This window comes from Anomalospiza imberbis, chromosome 27 (assembly GCF_031753505.1).
Source record: "Anomalospiza imberbis isolate Cuckoo-Finch-1a 21T00152 chromosome 27, ASM3175350v1, whole genome shotgun sequence".
In the NCBI taxonomy this organism is placed as follows: Eukaryota; Metazoa; Chordata; class Aves; order Passeriformes; family Viduidae; genus Anomalospiza; species Anomalospiza imberbis.
The window spans coordinates 212,452-234,735 of record NC_089707.1 but is presented as its reverse complement, the minus strand read 5'-3'; the positions used below and the strand labels follow the sequence as shown (position 1 = coordinate 234,735).

The 22,284-nt window shown below is 44.3% G+C and overlaps 1 protein-coding gene across 1 annotated transcript; it reads right to left on the bottom strand.

Moving 5' to 3' along the window:
- Nucleotides 1-4: 4 nt before the first annotated feature.
- On the bottom strand, nt 5-21,740 carry LONP1 (lon peptidase 1, mitochondrial). Its single transcript, XM_068174088.1, has 18 exons — nt 21,347-21,740; nt 18,745-18,833; nt 18,213-18,332; nt 16,830-17,058; nt 16,247-16,308; nt 15,510-15,639; nt 15,004-15,087; nt 13,062-13,282; nt 11,739-11,877; nt 10,778-10,956; nt 7,324-7,411; nt 5,799-5,921; nt 4,956-5,072; nt 4,528-4,668; nt 4,277-4,442; nt 3,131-3,339; nt 1,717-1,881; nt 5-381 (listed from the first exon to the last, which is right to left on the bottom strand). The coding sequence occupies exons 1-18, from the start codon at nt 21,731-21,733 to the stop codon at nt 217-219; spliced, it is 2,814 nt and encodes a 937-aa protein (XP_068030189.1). The 5' UTR covers nt 21,734-21,740; the 3' UTR covers nt 5-216.
- Nucleotides 21,741-22,284: the final 544 nt, after the last annotated feature.

Here is a 22,284-nt window from a genome sequence, read left to right as displayed (position 1 = left end):
TTCCTTTGGCAAAATTGGAAATCCTTTATTGTAGATCATAATTCAGTATTAAAGACTGAGAAATACTTCATTCTAGCAGAGCCATAATTCATCTTAGCAGCTGCGCAGCAGCAATAGCTTCGTGTCCCACTTCAGGATTGCCCCTGGCCACCCATCTCTAGGCAGGGGCTGAGTGCTTAGGGAGAGAACACCTTCCAGCCATCAGGGTACAGTGTGTCATCCTCCAGTGAGATCCTGCTTTGAAAATGCTATATCAAATACCTCTGTGTAGTGCTCCACAAAATGCACTTCCAGTCCTTCTGTAATGAATCCAGCAAGGTCAAAATAATCCTTTTTGTTCTCTGATGGCAGAATGATGCAGGTAACACCTGCCCTCTTTGCCTGTGGGGAGAAAAAGTTGGGCTAGGAATCCTTCCATGTACCAGAAACACCCTTCCCCATTTCTGAAAGCAAGAGCAGTTATTCTGGAGCATGATCCAGCTTTACTCTCTTATGGAGAGCACCAAGGGCATTCCTGACAGATATCACCAGGGTGAAGCATGTTCTAGATCCCCCCCTCCTCAAGCCCCAAAACACATAGTCTCCAGTGCCATCTCAGCTGCAGGGACAGATGAGGGAGGGAGGCATTTTAGTTGGACTATGTCAGCAGCTCGGGGGATTGTTCAGAACATTCATACTATTTTAGAGAGTTTTAAGTATCTGTTTCAGCTTGGGTGACAATAAAGCCTCAAATGAAAGCAAAGTTAGAAACAGCTTGTCAAACCAACCTATCTCATCAATACCTTTAGTACAATTCTACAGAACCTTTTGATAGGGATATCTGCCCTGGAAGGAGCACAGAAGGCAGTGCTTCTCCCAGGACAGGTTTGTACCCATTGCTTTAGGGGTGATGCCTGTGGCCACTCGCACTCCTCCTGCAAGTGCAGCCAGTCAGTGCCATAGCACAGGTTAGTCCTGTACTGACTACTACAAACAACTACTCCTTTTAAAGTCATACAAGGAAAAGAAATCACACTGCAGAAGGCTGTAGCCCAAATATATCTGGGGGCAGAACACTGGTGTGAAGCCCCAGCTCAATGGAAGACGACCTAGTTACATTCTTGACAGAAAAATGAGTGGTCAAGGCTTATATAGGCCAAAATTGTGCAGGTGAAAAGTAGGGAGAGAGACTGAACACTTGGAATTCTGAAAAACTGAAAATAGATGAAACCAAAAATACAAATACTAAATCTAAGTTCCTCTTATGTAAGACATCTGTATAAAATGCCTAACAAATTCACACTGGAATTAGGGAACAGAGCCTTGATTTTAAAGATGTGCCTTAGAGATGCTGTCAAATCTCCACTGGATGCCCTAATGAAACAGACAATTCAACACAGCGCAGGTGATTGAACTGTGCTAGTCTGACAGAGCAGACTGCTCTGACAGCCAGTTAAAGCTATCAAGTCACCTTCAATTCTGCCAGTGTAGGTGGAATTGAGCTAGTGCCAACATATATGCCCTGGCACAAAGCCTGGGTTCCCATCCCTTTCCGCACAGTCAGAGACACAGCCAAGATCCCCATGTTCCCCCACAGACTTTTCCAACCTGTGTATGGAATGAAATCTGCCTCTCCCAGTTCAAGGAGCAACCCCACTCTGGCTGTCCCTGTCCCCACGTAGCCCAACCCAGGGCTCTCCTGTGGACAATGCACAGAGACAAGAGAAGAGCTCTTACTGCAATAGTCTTCTCCTTGATTCCACCAACAGGAAGAATTTTTCCAGTCAATGACACTTCTCCAGTCATGGCTACATTCTGCCTCACTGGGCAATTCATGGCCAGGGACAGCAGAGCTGTTACTATGGTACATCCTGCGCTTGGTCCATCCTTCGGGGTTGCTCCCTGTTTAAAAAAACAAAGCGCAACTCCCCTGCTCATTCAAGAAGCAGCATAGTCAGACAGTACCCTTGTCCTTGTTGTTTTAACATTGTCCAAATTTCATGAAGCCTCACAAAGGTTTTTGCATGTGTGAGTGATGGAATCCTGCTATCTGAATTGGCTGATAAAGTAATAACTGTGACACTCCTCACCTTATGACTGAGAAATAATCCACAAATGGGTCCACAAATGTGGTTTCTGGCCTGATGCCACCACCATACTCACTGGGCTCAGGTCTTTGAGTAAGCAACATCAGGGAAAAAAGAGCACAAACACTTTGAAGCTCTTTGTTAGACCTAAGTCAACATCACAAGGGGAGAGTGTCAAGAGTAACGAACTAATGGAGGACAATATCAAAAATCACTCAAGGCAGAAAAAATCAGTATATAAAGCCCCACAAAATCCAGGCCTAAACTAGTGACAGTCTGGATTTATCTGAGATCAAACCTCTTTGTGGTAAGAGCAGAGGAAATCAATGTGAGAGGGAGTAAAGACAGAGATAATGTCTGCTGTTTTCTCATCTTTCAGGAAATGAATTCACAGACAACAATGCAGTACCTGAACAGACACAGAGCAAGCTGCAACAAAGACATTGGACACAGAGCACTCAGTAGTCCAGAAGTAAAGCTGGGGCACAATCACAGCTCAAAATCTGTCTTCAGTAAAGCACCTGCCCAAAGCTTGTTACACAGCATGTGAGCCACTCTGAGCAGTGTGGGCATTTATTTTCAGCCCCAAATATTGGACAAAAGCAATCACTGCCACTACATGGACTAGGAAGCATGTCAGAGAGATCAGGAGTAGTATTTTCAATTATGTGTAAATGACTTGAAGCCTTTAAGAAGGCCTGGTAACACAGAAACCTAAACTTTGATGTCTTTGTAACTTCATCCAAGCATTTATCCAAATCACTTATCTCTATGTTATGGTTTCCCCTCTTGCACAACTGGGCTAACAGCTACAACAAAAGCTTAGGTTTCTTTAGAAAATTATCCAAGCCCCCCGTATTCTTGACACATGCTTGCTGTAGAAAAGAAAGGAAATGTGGCTCATAAGAAGACCTTCACAGGACCCTGAAGAAAATGTCTTCATTCCTTGGTTCTACTGCTAGAAGAAGGCATTCTGCACAACGTATGTACAAATGAAGAGCCTTCCAGTTTTACATCTAAGGGAGCAAACCAGTTGAGCTGCTGTGAACTCTGCATCATTTTACCTCTGGCACATGCAAGTGGATATGAGAAGACATAAGAAAATCATTGTTGGGGTCCTTCTGCATCAGAAAGGCTCTTGCAAATGTGTATGCAATTTTGGCACTCTCTTTCATTACATCTCCCAGTTGCCCTGTTACTTCAAGCGACCCATCCTTGTTTTCCTTGTCTTTGGGGCGCCTCAGAGATGTTTCAATAAACAGAGTGGAACCTCCTAAAAAAAGAAAATAAAAACATCTGAAAAAAGCTAAAGGAAAATTAAACTAGAAGGTTTAGGTGATGCAGAAGGTATGTCAGGCATTTGGAACTGATGCTTTCTGATGAGACACTGGCCCTTGAGTAGACAGCAGCTGAAACCTGTTCCTTAAATACCTCAGGAAGGCCAGCTAAAAACCTCAACAGTCTCCATTCACTGCTTTTTTGGACTTCACCTTCTAGGAACATAAATGCAACCCCTACTTAATGGAAATAACCAAATTCTTATAATGGTTTCATGTTCTCTGTTTCCTCCAGAGAGTAAGCTGAGTTCATAAAACACTTTTAGCCACTTCAATTCTCCAGTGCCGGAAAATCTATTTACCTTCTCCACCATACTGATAATTTCCCTCTTAACTACTTGAATTCTACCCAAAGTCAATTTGAGTATGAAGAAGTCATCTCCTTTGCTGTGTGCTGTATTTCCATCCTGTAGTGCACATAAGCCCACAAGTTACTAGGGGAATAATCCAATGGATGGTAAGCAGCCAACTGCACCCACTCCATAGAGTGCTGGAACACCTATACCTGCCCTCAGCACCAGAAGTCAAGTCAGTGCTGCACATCACTGACAAGACACAGCATTCCTCAGCTGTGCCGTGTATCACAGTGGCACCCTCCTGCTGCTGATGTTCCTAATGCATGTCATTTGTATGGGATATGGAGCTTGAAGAGAAAACATGCTGGCCCTAAGCTAAGATAAGCCTAGTAAGGGTGTAAGAAAGGCTCCCTTCTTCAAGGAAGTAGTATTCAGGATCCAGAAACGCCAAAGGAAATTCCTTTTACTGGTGCCTGTAGAAGAACATCACTGGACTCAGTTCTGTTTGACTATTACATTCAACTTTTGAAAATTACACAGAAATGTAGGCATTAACCCAAAATTAATTTTGTCTCACCCATAGCTGTCCAGGCCAGACCCATCACCACTCCTGGGGGAGTGGTTTCATACATGCGATCCACAGTGAAGATGGGCTTTCCTACAAAGTCCTGCAGGTTTTCAGGTGTTACTTGGACCATCTCTGCTTCTCCACTCACAATTTTATAGGCAGATTTCCTCAATACCTGGGTGAGATAGTTATTTATCTCTGTAAAAATGCTGAGAAGGCTGATGCACAGTGGTCACAAGTTACACATAACTTCCCCTCACCTTTTCTACTTGTTTCTGCAGATTCCTCACCCCACTCTCTCTGCAGTACTGCTTGATGAGAACAGTCAGGACATCTGATGTGATTTGAGCTTTGTTTTCATCCAAGCCACACAGAACTCGTGCTTGAGGGACCAAGTATCTCTGAAAGAAATAATCCCCCACATCCTTCTCTTAGTATTTGTGACAAAAGCTGAGTGGTTCCAATTCACTCAACTTTCTGCTGTTAGCTCAATGCTGCTTTCTGGTGTCCACAGCCTATGGCACGCTGGAGTTACTTTAACTATATGTTCAAATCAAATGAACTCTGTCCAAAATACCATGTATCTAATTATTTTGGACATAGTTGGATGTAAATATGTAAGCCTGAATCTGCCAAAAAAAATCTACCAGATGCAATTCACATAAAGCACAACAGTGATTTCTCTTACCTCTGCAATTGCAAGTTTCTCTTCTGCTACATATCCTGACACATTGATCACTTCCATTCTATCCCGCAGTGGCTCTGGAATGGTTTCTGTTACATTGGCAGTACAAATAAAAAGTACCTGGAAGCATTAAAAGATCCTACTAAGAACTTTCATTAACCAGTTGCTTTACTCCAAGTACTAGTTCCCAAGTTCTGTGTTTCTCTGTCTGAAGGGGTAGAGCAAGATCACCCTCTCTGTGGAATTAGTTTTTATTAGAAGTTTGAATTTTAGAACTATGTAATAGCATGTTCCCTACTCCCAAAATAAATGTTTAGAAATACACAACGCACAAACTGGGAAATCAGAATGGTTTGATAGGGACCAGAAAATGGGAGATCTAGATCTCACTCAGAAGTTCTTGCTACCCTCTAGGAAATTAGCTCAGAATGACCCAATTATCTATACCTATTCCTAATGCGTCAATTCTGTAATTTATGTCAGCTGCACAAAAAGTGCAACAGTGTGTAAAGATGACCAATTTCAAAAGCTTCACAGCAGCATTAGGCCAACACCCTTGACAGCAGCTCTGCCAATCATCATGTAAAGGAAAACTCTCGCCTTTTGTAGTGGAGACCACACATCTGTCCCTGGCTCTACAGGGAGTTAGGACATATGCGGGTGATCATGTTCTTTCATGTACAGACACTTCAGTTAAAACCAGCTCCTGCAGAGACAGTTGTGTACCATTTATGTTCTATCTGATTTTCCAATGGAATGTCAGCATCTTTTCATGGACAGGAAATCTCTGCATTGAAACACATTCAGACATTCTGGCTCTACGACCTCTGCAGAAAAGAGCAATACCTTTGACAAATCCACAGGAACATCAAGATAATGATCCAAGAAATTAGAGTTCTGTTCTGGATCCAACAGTTCTAGAAGGGCCGAGGACGGATCCCCTTGATAGCCTCTTCCTATTTTATCTACCTGTGGAAAAAAGGAATTTATTACTCTAACAAGTTTCCTACCATGATAAATTCTCAAGCAAGACTTTTTTCAAGGCTCCATCTGAAAATGTTCATGAGTGTTCATTAACACCCAGTACCAGTCTATCAGTTTTCTGTGCACTCATCCAAGTCCCCACTATCTTCTGGTGTGAGCACATGACACACCTGAGAAGACACAGGATTTTTGAGTGTTGCAGAAAATCACTATGAAATCTCAGACAATGTGCATACAATAAAAAGCACTACTACTAGTGGGCTACTACTTGTTAAGCTGAGATAAGCTATAGGCACAGACCAGAACACTTACTCCTCAGTGAGAGGACTAGAGTGCTAGCTTACACCACTTCCCTAATATGCAAGCACAGACCTTGCCTTGCTCTGGCCAGGGTACAAAAAGCCTACACAGAGCCATTCAAGCAGAGCCAGGTTAGTGACTTGGGCTGTTGTCATAGTCGTAATTTGATTGAGGCTCATGAGGACTTCCTGAAGTCATGTTGAACAACCTCACTGGTCACATAGGGCCACTAGAGCCAGCTGCCCAGGACCATGGCCAAGGTCATTGACTCGTCCAGCACTGTGAACTTTGCTTCTGAAGATACAAACAGGGCCACTACTTCTTCTCCCTTAGGAGTAGTGTTAACTGGATGGCCTTAATGAAATTTGCTGCTACAGGCAAGGCAGGGCTTCTAACCAACACCACTGAAGTATCATAACCTACAGGTTCCATTACCTTTCAAATTACGATACTCATTGGTTACATCATGCTGCAATGGATGACAGTTTATTGGTCCCACATACCATTCCTCCCAAGAATCTTCTGTTGGTCCTTCCCAGGTATGGCATACAAGAAGGCCAGAACGACCTTCAGTCTATTCTGGACACCTGCTATTATATCCTGTCCTTATTTGCATAAGGCTGGTAGCCCTGACTCATTTATTCTCAAATCAGACCACAAATTGACTGTAAGCATCTTATTCCTTAGAGTCCTGCTTTAGACCTACTGAGAGAGTGACTCTTGCTAATAAATCACACAGGCAACAGTGGATTTGTGCACAGTGATGTGCTCACACCTATGTAGGAAACACAAGAACTACAGAAACTCTGAATATCCAGCCAGGTCTATTAGGATCCAAACAGCTATAATTTAATCAGAAGGACAACTAGAAGGACAACTAGAATTTTAAAGCTTGAGTCTGTTATAAGGAGAGAAAACAAAGCATCTAAGGTATCAGTGTCACCCAGAGAACTTGAGAACCCAGCCTCATATAAACAGAAAGAACATGGGATTTTTAAGAGAGTTACTGCTTCACCTTTTCTCTGGGGATCCCAAATTGATACAAGTCTTTAAGAGCAAAACCCAGAAGAAAGACCAAATACTTCACCTCGTCAATCAGTATAAGTGGATTCTCTGTCTTGGTCTTCTTCAGACACTGGATGATTTTTCCTGGCATTGCTCCAACATATGTCCTCCTGTTTTACAAGAGATTGTATTTAGGGAACCATTGAAAAGCACAGCACATATCAGAATATACATCACACAGCTGACAGAACAAGTATATCCTGCTGGGAAACAAGTCTTTATTTCTTCAACATCTATCAAAAGCATTCTCCATCACCATATTAAGCACCAAGACCCACCCACTCTGTTTCTAGTAAAGAACTGACATGAATTTTGGCAAAATACTCCTGGACTACGGTTTTTATCTTTAGTTTAAACCACTTCTCAATTAGAGAAAAGCAAAGAGGTTAGGCTGAGAATAGAGGTATTTGAATTTTCATGGGTTTTGGGAAAGAAATGTTAGAAGAGGTAACATTTCACTTCCTCACTTGATAGGGACAAAAAGACCAGTGTAAATCAAAAGATACTAAAGGAACAAATTGCTAATAGCAAAATATAACCTTCCTGCTAGAGATTGTCTCTGGTATCCAGAAACAAGCAGAAGAAAAGAGGGTAACAACAGAGTGAAGGCCGAGAGGCACAGAACAGAGAACATCTGAAAAACATAGAAAATATTTTTCTCTGTGTCTGGGTGAGGCAGAGCCCTGCCGGTTCAATTTACTCTGCAGAACGGCTACTCTTACTGGTTTGAAAACACCGCTGATTTTATGTTCAGATGCAGACCCTCTCCTCTGCTCTGGTGAGGCCACCTGAAGTGTCGTGCCCAGTTCTGGACTTAGGAGTTCAAGAAAGACAAGGAACTGCTGGGGAGGGTCCAGTGGAGGGTTGTGAAGGTCATGAGGGGACTGGAGAATCTCTCATGGGAAAGGCTGAGGGAGCTGGGCCTGTTTAGCCTTCAGATGACTGAAAGGGGATCTTATTAATGTGTAAAAATATCTGAAGGGTGAGTGTCAAGAGGACAGGCCAGACTCTTGCCAGTGGTGCCCAGTGACAGGACACAGGCCAATTGGGCACAAACTGAAACACAGGAAGTTCCACCTGAATATGAGGGGAAACTTCTGTACATTGAGGGGGGCAGCGCCCTGGAACAGGCTGCCCAGAGAAGCTGTGGGATCTGGAGACATTCAAACTTGTCTGGACACCATCCTTTGCAACCTGCTATAGCTGAACCTGCTTTACACAGAATCACTGGGTTGGAAGAGACCCTTCAAGATCATCGAGTCCAACCCAGGCCCAACACCTCAACTAGACCATGGCACCGAGTGCCATATCCAGTCCTTTTTTAAACACATCCAGGGATGGTGACTCCACCACTTCCCTGGGCAGACCATTCAAGAACTTTATCACCCTTTCTGTAAAAAACTTTTTCCTAATATCCAACCTATATTTCCCTTGACGCAGCTTGAGACTGTGTCCTCTGGTTCTGTCAGTTGCTGCCCGGTGAAAGAGACCGACCCCCACCTGACTGCAACCACCTTTCAGGAAGTTGTAGAGAGTGATAAGGTTGCCTCTGAGTCTCCTTTTCTCCAGGCTAAACACCCCCAGCTCCCTCAGACACTCCTCATAGTGCTTGTGTTCCAAGCCCCTCACCAGCCTTGTTGCCCTTCTCTGGACACGATGAAGCATCTCAACGTCCTTTATAAACTGAGGGGCCAAGCACCAGACACAGCACTCGAGGTGCAGCCTCACCAGTGCCAAGTGCAGGGGAAGAATGACCTCTTTGCTCCTGGCTGGCCACACCATTCCTGATACAGTCCAGGAACTGTTGGCCTTCTTGGCCACCAGGGCACACTGCTGGCTCATGTTCAGCCGGCTGTCAACCAGTGCCCCCAGGTCCCTTTCTCTCTGGGCACTGTCCAGCCACACTGTCCCCAGCCTACAGAGTTGCAAGGGGTTCTTGTGGCCAAAATGCAGGACTCAGCACTTGGACTTATTAAACTTCATCTTACTGGACTCTGCCCATCCCTCCAACTGTTCCAGGTCTCCCTGCAGAGCCCTCCTACCTTCCAACAGATGCACACACGCTCCCAGTTTAGTGTCATCTGCAAATTTACTGATGAAAGACTCATCCTCATCCATGTCATCAATAAAAATATTGAACAGAACTGGCCTCAGCACAAAGCCCTGAGGGACACCACTGGTGACTGGCCCCAGCTGGATCCAGCACCGCTCACCACCACTCTCTGGACCCAGCCATCCAGCCAGTTCTGAACCCATCAAAGAGTGCTGTCCAAGCTGTGGGCTTTTCCAGGAGTGTGCTGTGGGAGACAGTGTCAAAGGGCTTGCTGGAGTCCAAATAGACAAATCCACAGCCTTTCCCACATCCACCACGAAAGTCACTTGGTCATAAAAGATCAGGTCGGTTAAACACGACCTATCCCTCCTAAACCCCTGCTGGCTGGGTCTGACACCCTGGCCATCCTGTAAGTGCTGTGTGATGGCACTCAGTCTATACTGTTCCATGACCTTACCGGGTACCGAGGTCAGGCTGACTGGCCTACAATGACCAGGATCCTCCTTCCCACCCTTGCTATGAATGGGTGTCACACTGAGCAGCTTCCAGTCATCTGGGACTTCACCAGTGAGCCAGGACTGCTGGTAAATGATGGAGAGTGGCTTGGCAAGCTCATCTGCCAGCTCCCTCATCACCCTGGGGTGGATCCCATCTGGTCCCATGGATTTATGAACATCCAACCAGCTCAGCAATTCTCTGACTGCCTCCCCTTGGATAACTGGGGGCCCATTCTGCTCCCTGACACCATCTACTACCCCAGGAGGACAGTTGTCCTGAGGACAAGCCATATTTCCACTAAAGACTGAGGCAAAGAAAGTGTTAAACACTTCTGCCTTCTCCCCTGCTTTAGCAGGGGAATGGTCTAGATGATCTCCAGAGGTCACTTTCAGTGCCAACCATTCTAGGATTTTTTGTAAGTGGAAGGAAAATAAACCTATGGAAGGGTCATATCTACCCATTTTTTATTAACTTCTTGTTTTCCCCATGAATATTCTTGTTTCCAGGTTTTCCTCATGCAGCACCTCCATCCTGATTATTTGGAAACCAAGTTTCAATCACACCTGAACACACATGTGAATGACCCTGTTCAAACTGTCACCATTCTCTAGTTCTGACATCTATAAACATGCATGTGTTAGCATTTGTCATCAGTCCAGTGGTTTTGAGTAGCTCACTCAGCTTTTCAAAGCTGAGAATACACAATAAACAGGGAGCAACTGCACTTAAAAGCACAAATATAATTATCTTCCAAACTCCACCCTTTCCTATCTTTTTCACCTCTTTCTTTCTCTTCATCTCAACTCCTGTCAGCAAGGGTTGGCAGAACAGAGATGGGAATTACATACATTGTCCAACTTCAGTTAGATTCCTATTTACTTTAGTAAAAACTGCTGGATAGAGAAATTTCTCAAGTTTCACTGACCTGTGTCCTTTTATTTCTGCTACATCAGTCATCCCTCCAACACTGAAGCGGAAGTACTCTCTGTTTAGGGCTCTGGCAATGGAGCGAGCAATACTGGTTTTGCCAACTCCAGGGGGACCATAAAAACATAAAATCTTCCCCTGGGTGGATCCTCGCAGCTGGCTGACTGCAATAAATTCCTGTAGAACAGATAAAGCACCAGCAGGGAACAGAAGGGAACATCAGCAACACCAAAATGCATTTGTTATCAGGTCAAGCAGTGATTACAAAGCATCATACACAAAACTGGTTCTCAAAGGACTTGGGGGAGGACAAGGGGAGAAGCTAAGTCGGGATACTGATGCATCTGTTTTGCCTCTGGTTATTTATATGCTTGGTTGTCCCCAGCTTCTGTGCTCTGTATCATCTCATCAGAAGAAGCAATCTCTCTCCACTGCCTTGGAGTGAGAAGACAGAGTTCAAGTTCTTCTCCCAGCTTCTCTTGTTCTCACCTGAGTCTCTCAAGCTACATGTGAGCATCTCCTACTGTACCACTCCCATGTGCTAAGTTAAGCTTGTCTTATTTCACACTTCTGTGACAGACAACCCTCAAGTAACACTGAGCAGTTGAGAAATCAAAAGATCACAGTTCAAAACTGAAACCTCAACTGATTATACACTTACAGGGAGGAAATGACTGTGCAAGTGGGGAAAAAAATCAAGAGACTGCTTCCCCTGGACGCTTACTTGCCCAGCATTTAGTGCAAACCAGAATATTTCAGTTTGAAATGAGAATGCGACCTTCATTGCCACAAGTAATTAAGTACATAAACTGATTACCAGAACATTTGGGTCTGTCATGCAGCTTTCTGTTTGATGCATGAATTAACACCAATTAAATGGAGACTGCAATCTGAAACACATCCAAAATGCCTGATATTAAGCAGTGTGAAATGCGACACACCGCCTACTCCCGCCTTACCAGAATTCGCTTCTTGACGTCATCCATTCCATAGTGATCCTCCTCCAGAACCGCTTGGGCTCTAGCCAGCTCCAGGTTCTCCTCGCTACACTTACCCCATGGGATGGATGTCAGCCAGTCCAAATAGTTCCGTGTAACACTGACAGAAACACACAAATGAGAGTGATTGACCAGCTCATGTCTTCCTCCACCCCCTTCCAAAACAACCTCATCCAGAATAAGGGGGATAATAAACTACTCATGGAAGAGAGCCTATGAAAAGAACATCACTATTTGGGCTGTCACTGCTAACCTTTTTCACAGTCTTCAACCTCCCCCCACAAAAAAAAAAGCTTTTTTTCCCAGCTTTTGCTTTTCTGAAACAAAGAATCTCTACCACCACAGAGAAAGATTTGAGGAAAATGATGCCAAATGTGTCAAACCACTACTCACTGTTCTAAAACTACGCACTTAGATCAGGAATTCAAGTGTACAGGAAGGTCTGCACAGTGCAGTAACTATCAAGTTGTGCACAGTCATGGACATAGGGAAGCACAGCTGGGCTGTCTGAGACCAGGATCCACCTGAAGGCAATTGCCATGCCACCAGAGCTTTGGCCTTTTTCTGCCAATAACTTGCTTTGCAAATTTGCAACCACTGCTACAACTCTGAAGGAAAGGGAAATGTACTAATGCTGCCTGTGAAGCCCAGTATGTCTTTTCTATGACTGCCAAGATGCTGCTCATCCAAAGGCATGCTTGCCCTTAAACACAGTCTTTTACTTTGTAAAAGATACTTTTAAAAGCAGAGACCCAGAGACCCCATTAAGAGCTGATGAGTACACCAACTGCTGTGTAATATAGCACACTCTGACTCAACAGACAAGAAATGTTCACTTCAACCTTAGTTTCTAACAATTCACATCACAGAACACATGTTACAAACTACTCATTCACTCCTTAGCAATTCCAATACTTCAGGGACCACCTCAGGTAGCTTAGCCAATGACATGTATTAGCTTCTCTCTCATCTACTGAAGACACTAAAATACAAGAAAGAAGAGCCAAAACTGAAGGCAGAAAAAGAACTACTGCACACTTCATGAGGAACTAACTGCACATATTGTATCTCTAGCATCAGACTGCAAGAGAAGATAGAAGACCTAAAATGATCAAAAGAGGTTAACTACATAAGTAAACACAGGCAATTTGGAGAAAAATCCTGTAATGTAATGATATGCTACAGGGAAGGGAGGGGAGGGACTAAAGTAAGTGCTTCACAGAACTGCACTGATGTTTCACTCTCCCAACGAACCCTGTCAGCATGACATGGCCATGCACTCACTTGAATTCTGAGGAGTGATTATCCAACAAGCCCAGCTTGTTCAACTCTTCATCAATCACATCCATGACATGTTTTGGCACTACCAGCTCCTTTAGTCGCTCACGAAACTTCTCTTCTATAGCATCCTTGTCCTCTTTTTCCAGACCTAGTTCTTTCTTAATGATCTTCAACTGCTCTTGAAGAAGATACTTGCGATGTGTTTGCTTGATCTTCTCTTCAACCTAGACAAAGCAACAAATACAGTAACTAATGTGCTCCTGGTACAGACAATCTAACATCAAACGCTTCCAAATACTTCTCAGTTATGACGTTTCCAGCAACTGAAAACACTACTTGGAACTCATCTGCAGTGTATTCTAACACAAGAAGTGACTTAATAACATACTCCAGCACCCTCCATATCTTGGTGGCCTTCATTGTCCATGATTCAGTGCTTCAATGTTCTGTTTGTGTTGGGGAGACCAAAAGCTGGGCAGAGTAATCCAGATGTGACTTCCTTAGTACCAGAGAGGGCTACCCACTACTCTCCACCTGCTGCCTACACAGGGCAACTGAAGCCCAGTATGCAGTTGGCCTTCCTTGCCACAAGGACAGTCTACTAATTAATGGTGAGGCTCCTTCACATCAGGACTTCAAAGTCCTTTCCTGTATAGCTTTTTTCTATCCTGATTATTCCAGGCCTTGTCTATTCAGAGGGACTATGAATTTCTCTTAGCAGAACTTAAGTAGGCTCTTACTGACTTCCCGAGGAGATACCACTAGTAGCTGGCTGAAGTTAGAACTTACCATGTTGATCACAACCCCTTCTGCCCATTAGTCTAGCGAATTTTTTCACCAACCTCATACTACATACTTCCAGTCTGTAACACCTCAATTTACTCAGAATACTATTATGGTTGACCTCAGCAAAGGCCATGCAAATGTCAAGGTATACAACAATCATTGGTAGAATCATAGAATCATTTAGGTAGGAAAAGATATCTGAGATCATTGAGTCCAACAATTAACCTAGCTCTGCCAAGCCCACCATTAAACCATGTTTCCTTTCTGTATTCTGGGCCTTCTCATGGGAGAAGACAATTAGGCAGTTTGCTTTTGGGAAATCCCTTCTAGCTGTTCCAAATCATGTCCTTTTTCATTTGCCTGTACAGGACTTATTGGAGAATTCCCCCCATAATCTTCTCAGGGACTGGGGCAGGCTAACATGCCTGCAGTCTCCCCGATTCTCCTTCTTGGAGATGGGCATGGCATTTACCTTTTTCTGCCTCCCAGGAACCACTCCCATGACCACAGTGCTTTAATGATGAGTGAAAAAACAAAATAATGACATTGATAAGCCCTCTCAGCATCCTTAGATATATATCTGGTCCCACAGACTGCATTTGTTTAATTAGCTTAAGCCAATTCTCCAACCATTCCAACCCCAGTCCAAAAGCATTTTGCACTTAATATGAATTCTAAAAGCCCCAGTTACTGGGAGTTAACAAACAAAACATGATTCAGTATTCTCAAATATTTGTACTTCACATACTTCATTACCATTTAGATGCAGTTACTGTACTCTGATTAAATCTTACAACAGACAGGAGCTATTGCAGTTCACAAGAATTAGCAGAAGGTCATTTGAAATAACATTGTGCAATTTACACTAGTACATGCTATATACAGTATTAGGCTTTATATTGTTACACGGATGCTTGGTAAATGGCAGACCTCTAGATTTATCTGCTTGCATGAAACTACAACTTAGATACAATTTAACAGCAGATGCTGTAGCCTCATGTCTTGTTACTTCTACCATGTGCATGAAAAAACATATTTCTAACAGAAAACCGTAAATCTAAATAATGCACCCTTTAGAGCACCACATACCCATACTAAGCATCACAGTGGTAGACACAATATAAATACACACAAGGTATTTGTTACTCCAGAAACTTACTTCTCTTCCAAGACGCTGCTGAAGTTTGCTCAGCTCATACTCCTTTTTCAGAAGGGAAAGAGCTTTATAAAGCCGTTTGGGAATCTGGAAAAGATAGACAAAAAATGAGTTTTGAGATGCCATACCCTTGTTAAGTAACACACACACACACACATATATATATACACTTTCTCCCTCCCAGAGAGAAAGACAGAATAAAAAACTCCAACAGGTTGTCTGGGAGAGCTTTACAGCACTTGCACATGTGGAAAGACCAACATGTAGCAACTCCACAGCATGTAAAGAAAACTATATGCTGCCAAAGATGCAGAGCACTCTGATTTACCCACAATAAATCAGTACTAATGATCTAGTATATCCTTCAACAGGAATCTAGTCACTGATATTAACGTATCATCAAAAGTAGCACTGAAGTCTCTTCTGTACTGAGGCTGGTAAAGAAAAGATGACATGCAACAGATGTACTGATTCCATACACATTGCTTGAGTTAAAAACTTCATCTTACACTGGTTTCTTCCAAGATGTCTTGAAGTTCGTGTGACTCTGCCCCTGTTAGGGCTGCACCCATGTCACTCAGATAGATAGGATTATCTACCACACGCTGTCCAGCCTGCATCATCTGAAGTACAGACTCTCTGAAAATAAAAGGTAAAAAACTCCAAAATGCTCTGTAAATTTACATTCAAAATGGAATATCCTAATTTACTTGTTATGACAGTGCAGTAAAATGAAACACAGCTCAGTTTCATAGCAAACTAACTATTTTTGAAATTTGACTGTATCAATACTCAGTAAAAAACAGATAAATCACTTGGTTTAGAGGAATGATCTCCAATATATAAAATGAAGTATCTGAAATGCTCTTCAAACAGTTATGTAGGATTTTCTTTGTGCCAGCATTCTAAAACTTTTATCCTGCTTGTAAGACATGGATCAGATGATGATGCTTATTGCAGTGGGTTTCATTTAGACCCAGACCACCTGCCCTAGGACTTAATTGTTTTATGTTGTTTCTAAATTGCACATCAGGTTTTCAAAACTTTGATTCCAACAATGGACAGAGTTTACATCCCAAACCAAAATTGTATGTGACAATTCAACAGAATAAATTCAAAAATTCAACCAATTCAAAAATCTATGTAACCTCATTACAACAGAAAGACAAGTGGCATAGAAAATGTCAGCATCTTCCAGCCTGAGAACATGCTGTTCCCAAAGCAGGGCAGCATGGGAAGGACGTACCTGTACAAGGGGTTCAAGGCAATGATGTCCCGGATTGTTTTAACGATTTCTGCAGTAAGTGCCTATAAACACAACAAAATCTCATCACCAAAAGAAAGGGAAAAGATAGGCAAGATCTTAGTACAAATATGACATTCTCCAGAGTCCAGCCACTCACTGCAGTGGTGGGCTGTGATGGTTCTTGGTGCTGGAGCAGTTCCTGCTCACAGGAAAGGCAGCAAGGCCTATAGGCTGGCTTTCTGCATGCACAGAACTTGACTGGCTCTTGGCCAGAAGATATGATCAGGCTGAACACCCAAGCCAACTTCAAGGAAACACTCAGTTTGATAGAGGTCATCACACAGATGTAAGCACAGACTAGCCTCTTCATTCAGCAACCTTTTGAAGTCAACAGTTTTAAGGAACTGAGCTGTTATAATGAAAATTCTTTACTTTCATATAATCCCCTTGTGCAGTGACTGTGAGAAGGAACTAGTTTCTGCAGCCTGAAATTAGAGCCTGATTTTAGAACTTTTCCTTTTAAGCAAGAAGTGTAGGTGCAATTCTACAGGACCAGTCCAAGCTTGTAAACTAATTCACTTACTTTAACCTCTTCTGTGATCTGAAAATCTTCATGAACCACATTCTCTACTTCTACCATGAGAACTTCCTTCGAAGAAGCAGCTACAGGATCTAAGACCAACTCCACAGCTTGGTCCTTTGCTCCAGACTCCTCTTCAGCCTCCTTTTTAGATCGCTTCTGCTTCCTTCTAATTTTTTGTTTGTTCTCAGGTTCCTCAGGCTCAACCTCTAGTTGCTTGTTGATACGAATCCTGAAAGCCAAAAGAAACCAGCAACAATCTATCTTCCTGTTACATGTGATTTCAGCTGTCCAGCATGAAAAGGAAAGAGTCTAAGCTGTATTTTGAACAAGCTAAAATTTAGAAAGGACACACATTTGCAAGACACCATGTTTCATTATTTTGGCTTTTATACAGGAATTTCCTTTTCTATGTGTTTCCCTATAAATGCTCCTCAAATCTGGTATCTAGTGTGGTTCCTATGGACATGATTGACCAGTGCTTCATGTCTCAATCAAATATAAAGACCAATCCTAAAGTTATATCTTAGGAATACCAAACCCTTCCAAGTTATAGGGAAATATTTCTATTCCAAGTAACCCCAAACCAGTAGTTTATTTCCAAAATGCAATCAAACATGGCTATGCTTTGATAACGCAGCAAGAGGTCTAAGACTTAATTTGAAAACGAACTGACTTGTGAATTCACACAAATTTAGCTTTGACAGGACTGCTCATTCTTTGCTGTCCAGATCAAGTGCAAGTGAAGAAAAGTGAGGAGAAGGAAAAAAAGCCATGCTTCAAAGCAAAACCCACCCTGGATCTGTCCGTTTGGCCATGTTTCTGTCCTTGTATTTTTCCTTCTAATGGAAATTATTTATTTGATGCTTTTAAAAATATAATTTCTTAACTTAGTAAAAAATATCTGGTATAAATGGCTAAAACTAGATTTTCAGCAATAAACATTTTTTCTTCAATTCAGTTCTGGGGCAAAATTATGACTGGGGCAAGACATAATTAATATTCTGTACCCCCCCTCCCCTTCTTTTTTTAAAGCAAAAATACTGGCTTGAATTAATTCCAGAGATTTTTTTTTCACAATTACTAAGCCTTGCTGTAATTGTCAAAGTAACTGCTAAACTTCAGCTTAATGAAAGTTTGCTTGCATCATATCACAGTTGATATGACAATGACATGCACTGTCTCTTTTGTTTTGCAGCTAACCTGTCACAGCTATGACAGTACATGGAATATCCTGACACTCACAGGATATGGCATGGTAACAAAGCAAAAACTTGCCACACACAAGTTGTGTAGAAAAAAGTGCATGTATGTAGTGAAAATGATAAGGGATATCTCTGTTTAAACAGTAGTCTGGTGAGATGCAGTGAAGTACAATTAACCAACCTTCGGTGTCCCATGACTATCATACGCAACTTGTCTCCAAGATCCTGCATTTCATGAATCTGGACAAAAGTTCCCATTTGGTATATTTCATTCAGATCCTCCACCACATCAGATTCATTGCTATTGAGAAAAAAAAATTGGAGTAGATATTCAGAAACTTGAGATAGTAGGTCAGATTAAAAAATAAAAAAAAAAAACAATCACTGGTTGCAGAACTTTAAACTGGACTTAGGGGCAAAGACACTTAATCCCCATTGCTACCACCATGTAACCCCTTTCCAAATCACCCAAGTATCTGGACAGCTCATCTCCTTCCCAAACAACAACACCCTTTTCTAAACCCAAGACTCCAGCTCCCAGCAGTGCTGCTGGTGGCAACAAAGTCTTTCATAGCATGAGGATGGTCCAAGATCAGCCACAATTTCTGCAATGCTATCCAAGGCAGTGCATTTAGGATGACAGTTTTTAGTGTAAATGCAACCTGGACAACTTATTTTTGTATTTTTTAAAAAGATCAAGAGAAACAACTTACTTGTCATCCTTTTTAAGAAAAACACCAGCATAAGGCTGGGCAAGACGAACTTTCCTCCTCAGCAGTTCAACCAGCTTCTTATTTTTCACCTAGGACAACAGGTATGCAATCAGAGGTGGATCTTCTGTAATCTTTGCACTCCCAGGGTGTAAGGCCAGGTGTTGTGATGCACTAAACAGTTATTTAGTTGTCGTTTTGCACTGGGTGATTGGGAATTTGCACAGAGTATTTTTTATATTGCAGTATGCCACTTTGGTCTATTCCACACACCTTTCCTCTCCCCCCCACCCTAAGTCTCAGGTGTGATGGGCTCTCTCTGACCTGCTCCCCGCTCCCCTTCTCCTCACCTGTGTCCCACTGGATGTGGCCCCTTGACTCTGCCCCACTCATTTTTCCCTGGGCTCAAACCCCCCCCACGAGGACACACTCGCTCTCTTCTTCTTCTGGATGTCACCAGACGCCTCAGCCTCTGTTACCCCCTGAGGTGTCACCTGGATCTGAGGTGGCTTCTGATAATAAAGAGGATTTAGTCCCAAGGAGAAGAGTGCCTTTCGTCTTTTTATCTGTGTCCATGTAGGATTCCCACCCTGTGATCAGAGGGGACTAAAGGGAATTCCTACAGCCAGGCATGATGACAGCCTACAACTAAATTATGAAGTCGGAGCTTGTCTCCATTAGAGGACAGTAATATAGAAGTGGAAAAAAAGGTAGAGAAACATGAAATTTAAGTATTTTGAACAAGTCATTTCCCAGTCAAGATAAGACAAGCTCAAAGGCTGGGGGAGGAACTAGACCTAATCTGTACAAGTCTTACAAGCAAAAAATCTGAGATACTTGAAAAGTATCTTATGAGTTTCTGTTGCTATCACTGTTCCCTTTCCCTTCCATACCTGTGCGTCCTAGCTCTCTGCTCCTGATGGGGAGCTAGTTCACCCTTCCATATCAGTTGCCTGAATTCTGCCCCAAAACCCCAGTTAAAATCCTCTTCTCCAAAGCCTTCTCTGCTCAATTCCTCTCCTACACCCACCAGTCTGAGTTCCTGCTTTGAGTTTCAGCCAGTGTTTCCTCCTACTTTACTTTCTTACTCCCCTCTGATCCCTAGATGCCACACACCTGTCCCTGGCACATCTCCCAGCACCACTGGAACTGTTATCACAGCAGGCTGAATCCTCAGTGACCAAGAAAATAACTTCTTGTGAATTCTGCTGTTGCATGAAGTCACCCTGCCAACCACTGAGTGCTCTTCAAAGTGATGGACATAAGTTGCATTGCTCAATGCTCTGCTAACAACCAGCATGATTCTGTCAGGATAGCACGAGTAATAACCACCACTCTTGGCCTATTCTAATCTCAGCATAGCTATTCCAATTTTGTGCGATGTTTACCAAAAATATGCTTACCAACGTCAGAGACATTAACAGAAAGAAAATTAATAATTCCATAGGCACTGTAGAGACTTGACCTTGTCAGGCAAATTGCGGCACAACGAATTCACAGTGTAAGAGAAAATATTTAACAATTCTGTGAGACCTTGTTGACCCAAGCATTGAAATTGATGACTTTTGTACATAAGTCTTATATGACTGCACGCTCTTAATAATATATAACCTTCTCCTTCCCCTGACACATCTATAAAGACACTAGAAGCTGCACATATTAGATTTGGGCATGCAGAAAAACACTACAGTAGAAATAACATTATGCTAAATGATACTACAGGAACAAGAAAATATTGATTTATTTCATACTACATTTACTGCAAAATCAGACTGGCAACACACCAGAGAGGCACTAAAATACAAGTACTTGTTCTAGAGTGGTTTCATTTAAGGAGGAAGAAGTATTTCTGGCCTGTAAGCTTAAGCCACACATCAGTGACATACTTCTTAACTCTTAAACTTTATGGGGTGCAGAGGGAAAAGATCACACTCGGTAATGATGATTGCCATCCTCATCCCTCAACACCCTATCCTACTGCAGCTATACTGCTCTACACCGAATTCCTGCTTTCTCCTCGCAGCTCACAGCTTGCTGTCTTCACCAGCACGGGTTTCGGTGCTCTGACACCAGCCTACAGCGCCGAAACAAGGACACGTTTGCTTAACCTTCATCAGAGAACACAAAAATGACAGCGAACTTCGAGAGAGTATGGGTGAATCGCCGACCTTCTCTGATAGAAACAGAGCTGCTGACGCAATAACTGTGAAACTTCAATTGGCCCAAAAGAAACCGTAATCCCGACAGGACTGGGTTACAAAGCTCGAGCTAAAGGCCGAGCAGCGGCTGCCCGTGGAGGTCTCGCACGCGGCTGCCTTGCTCTGCAGGTCAAGGAACCTGCCTAGGCAAAGAGAGCGGCCCGGAGATGCGGCACCGCCAGCGGCGGGGTCAGTCGGTGACCCCCGCACGACCTGGGGTGATACCACCCCGGGACTCCCGCCTGAGGCCGCAACGCTGGACTGAGCCGCCTCCGGCCTCTCTGCGAGCCAGCCCAGAGCACCTCCCGCCGCGGCCTCGGTACCTCGCGGCAGCGGCAGCTCCCGCCCAGGCCGGGCCGGCAGAGCCGAGCCCCAGCCCCGGGATCGAGGGCTCGGCGCCAGCTCACCTCGATGATCTTGATGAAGCGCGGGAATACGGGGTTGCGCGTCACGGCGATGAGCGGGACGTTGGGGAAATGCTCCGGGACGAGCAGCGGCGTCAAGGCCGTTATGACGGGCCCGGCCCCGCCACTATCCGCCCCGCCACCGCCACCGCCACCGCCGCTGTCCTCGCCGCCGCCTTCCAGTGCGTCGCCCCCCGGCAGACCGCCGGGGCTGCGCTGGTGCCAGCGCGGGCCGGCGCTGAAGGTGGCGCGGGGCGGCGGCGCGGAGCCCAGCGGGGCCGGGACGGTGGTGGCGGGGGCCCAGAGGCGGCGCCGCATGGGCCCCAGGGCGGGCCCGGTGACCGCAGGCCGCCAGCGCCCGCACAGCCGCCACCAGCGCGCGGCCGCCATGCTACCGGCGCGCGCGCCTCACTTCCGCCCTCCCGGCAGCGCCCGCCCCGCCCGCGCGGGGTCGCGTGGCGGCGCGCACGTCCGAGCCCGCCCGTGAGCGCGAGTTCGAGCCCGGGTCCCGGTCCCGGCCGGGAGATGCTGGAGGGAGGGACGCGGTCGGCATTGAGTGTGGCTTTGGCCACTGCCCGGCCTTCCTTTTCCTCCTCGGTTCCCTGCAGTCGGCTGCCCGGACAGCTCCCGAATATCTCCAAAAATGGAGACTTCATAATTTCTCTAATGACCCTGTGCCACTGCTCCGGCAGCTTCTGTGTAAAAAAGTCTTTCCTGATATTCCGAGGGAGCCTCCCGTGTTTCGTTTTGTGCCTATTGCCTCTTGTCCTATCACCAGGCACTACTGAGCCTGGCTCTTCACACCTCCCCTAGGTAGGTATTGCTCTACATTTATGACACCCCTGAGCCTTCCTTCAGCAGGATGCAGTGCCAGCTCCCCCAGCCTTTCCTCAGGGGAGATGCCCAGTCCCTCTGTCATCTCTGCAGTTCTCCTCTGGACT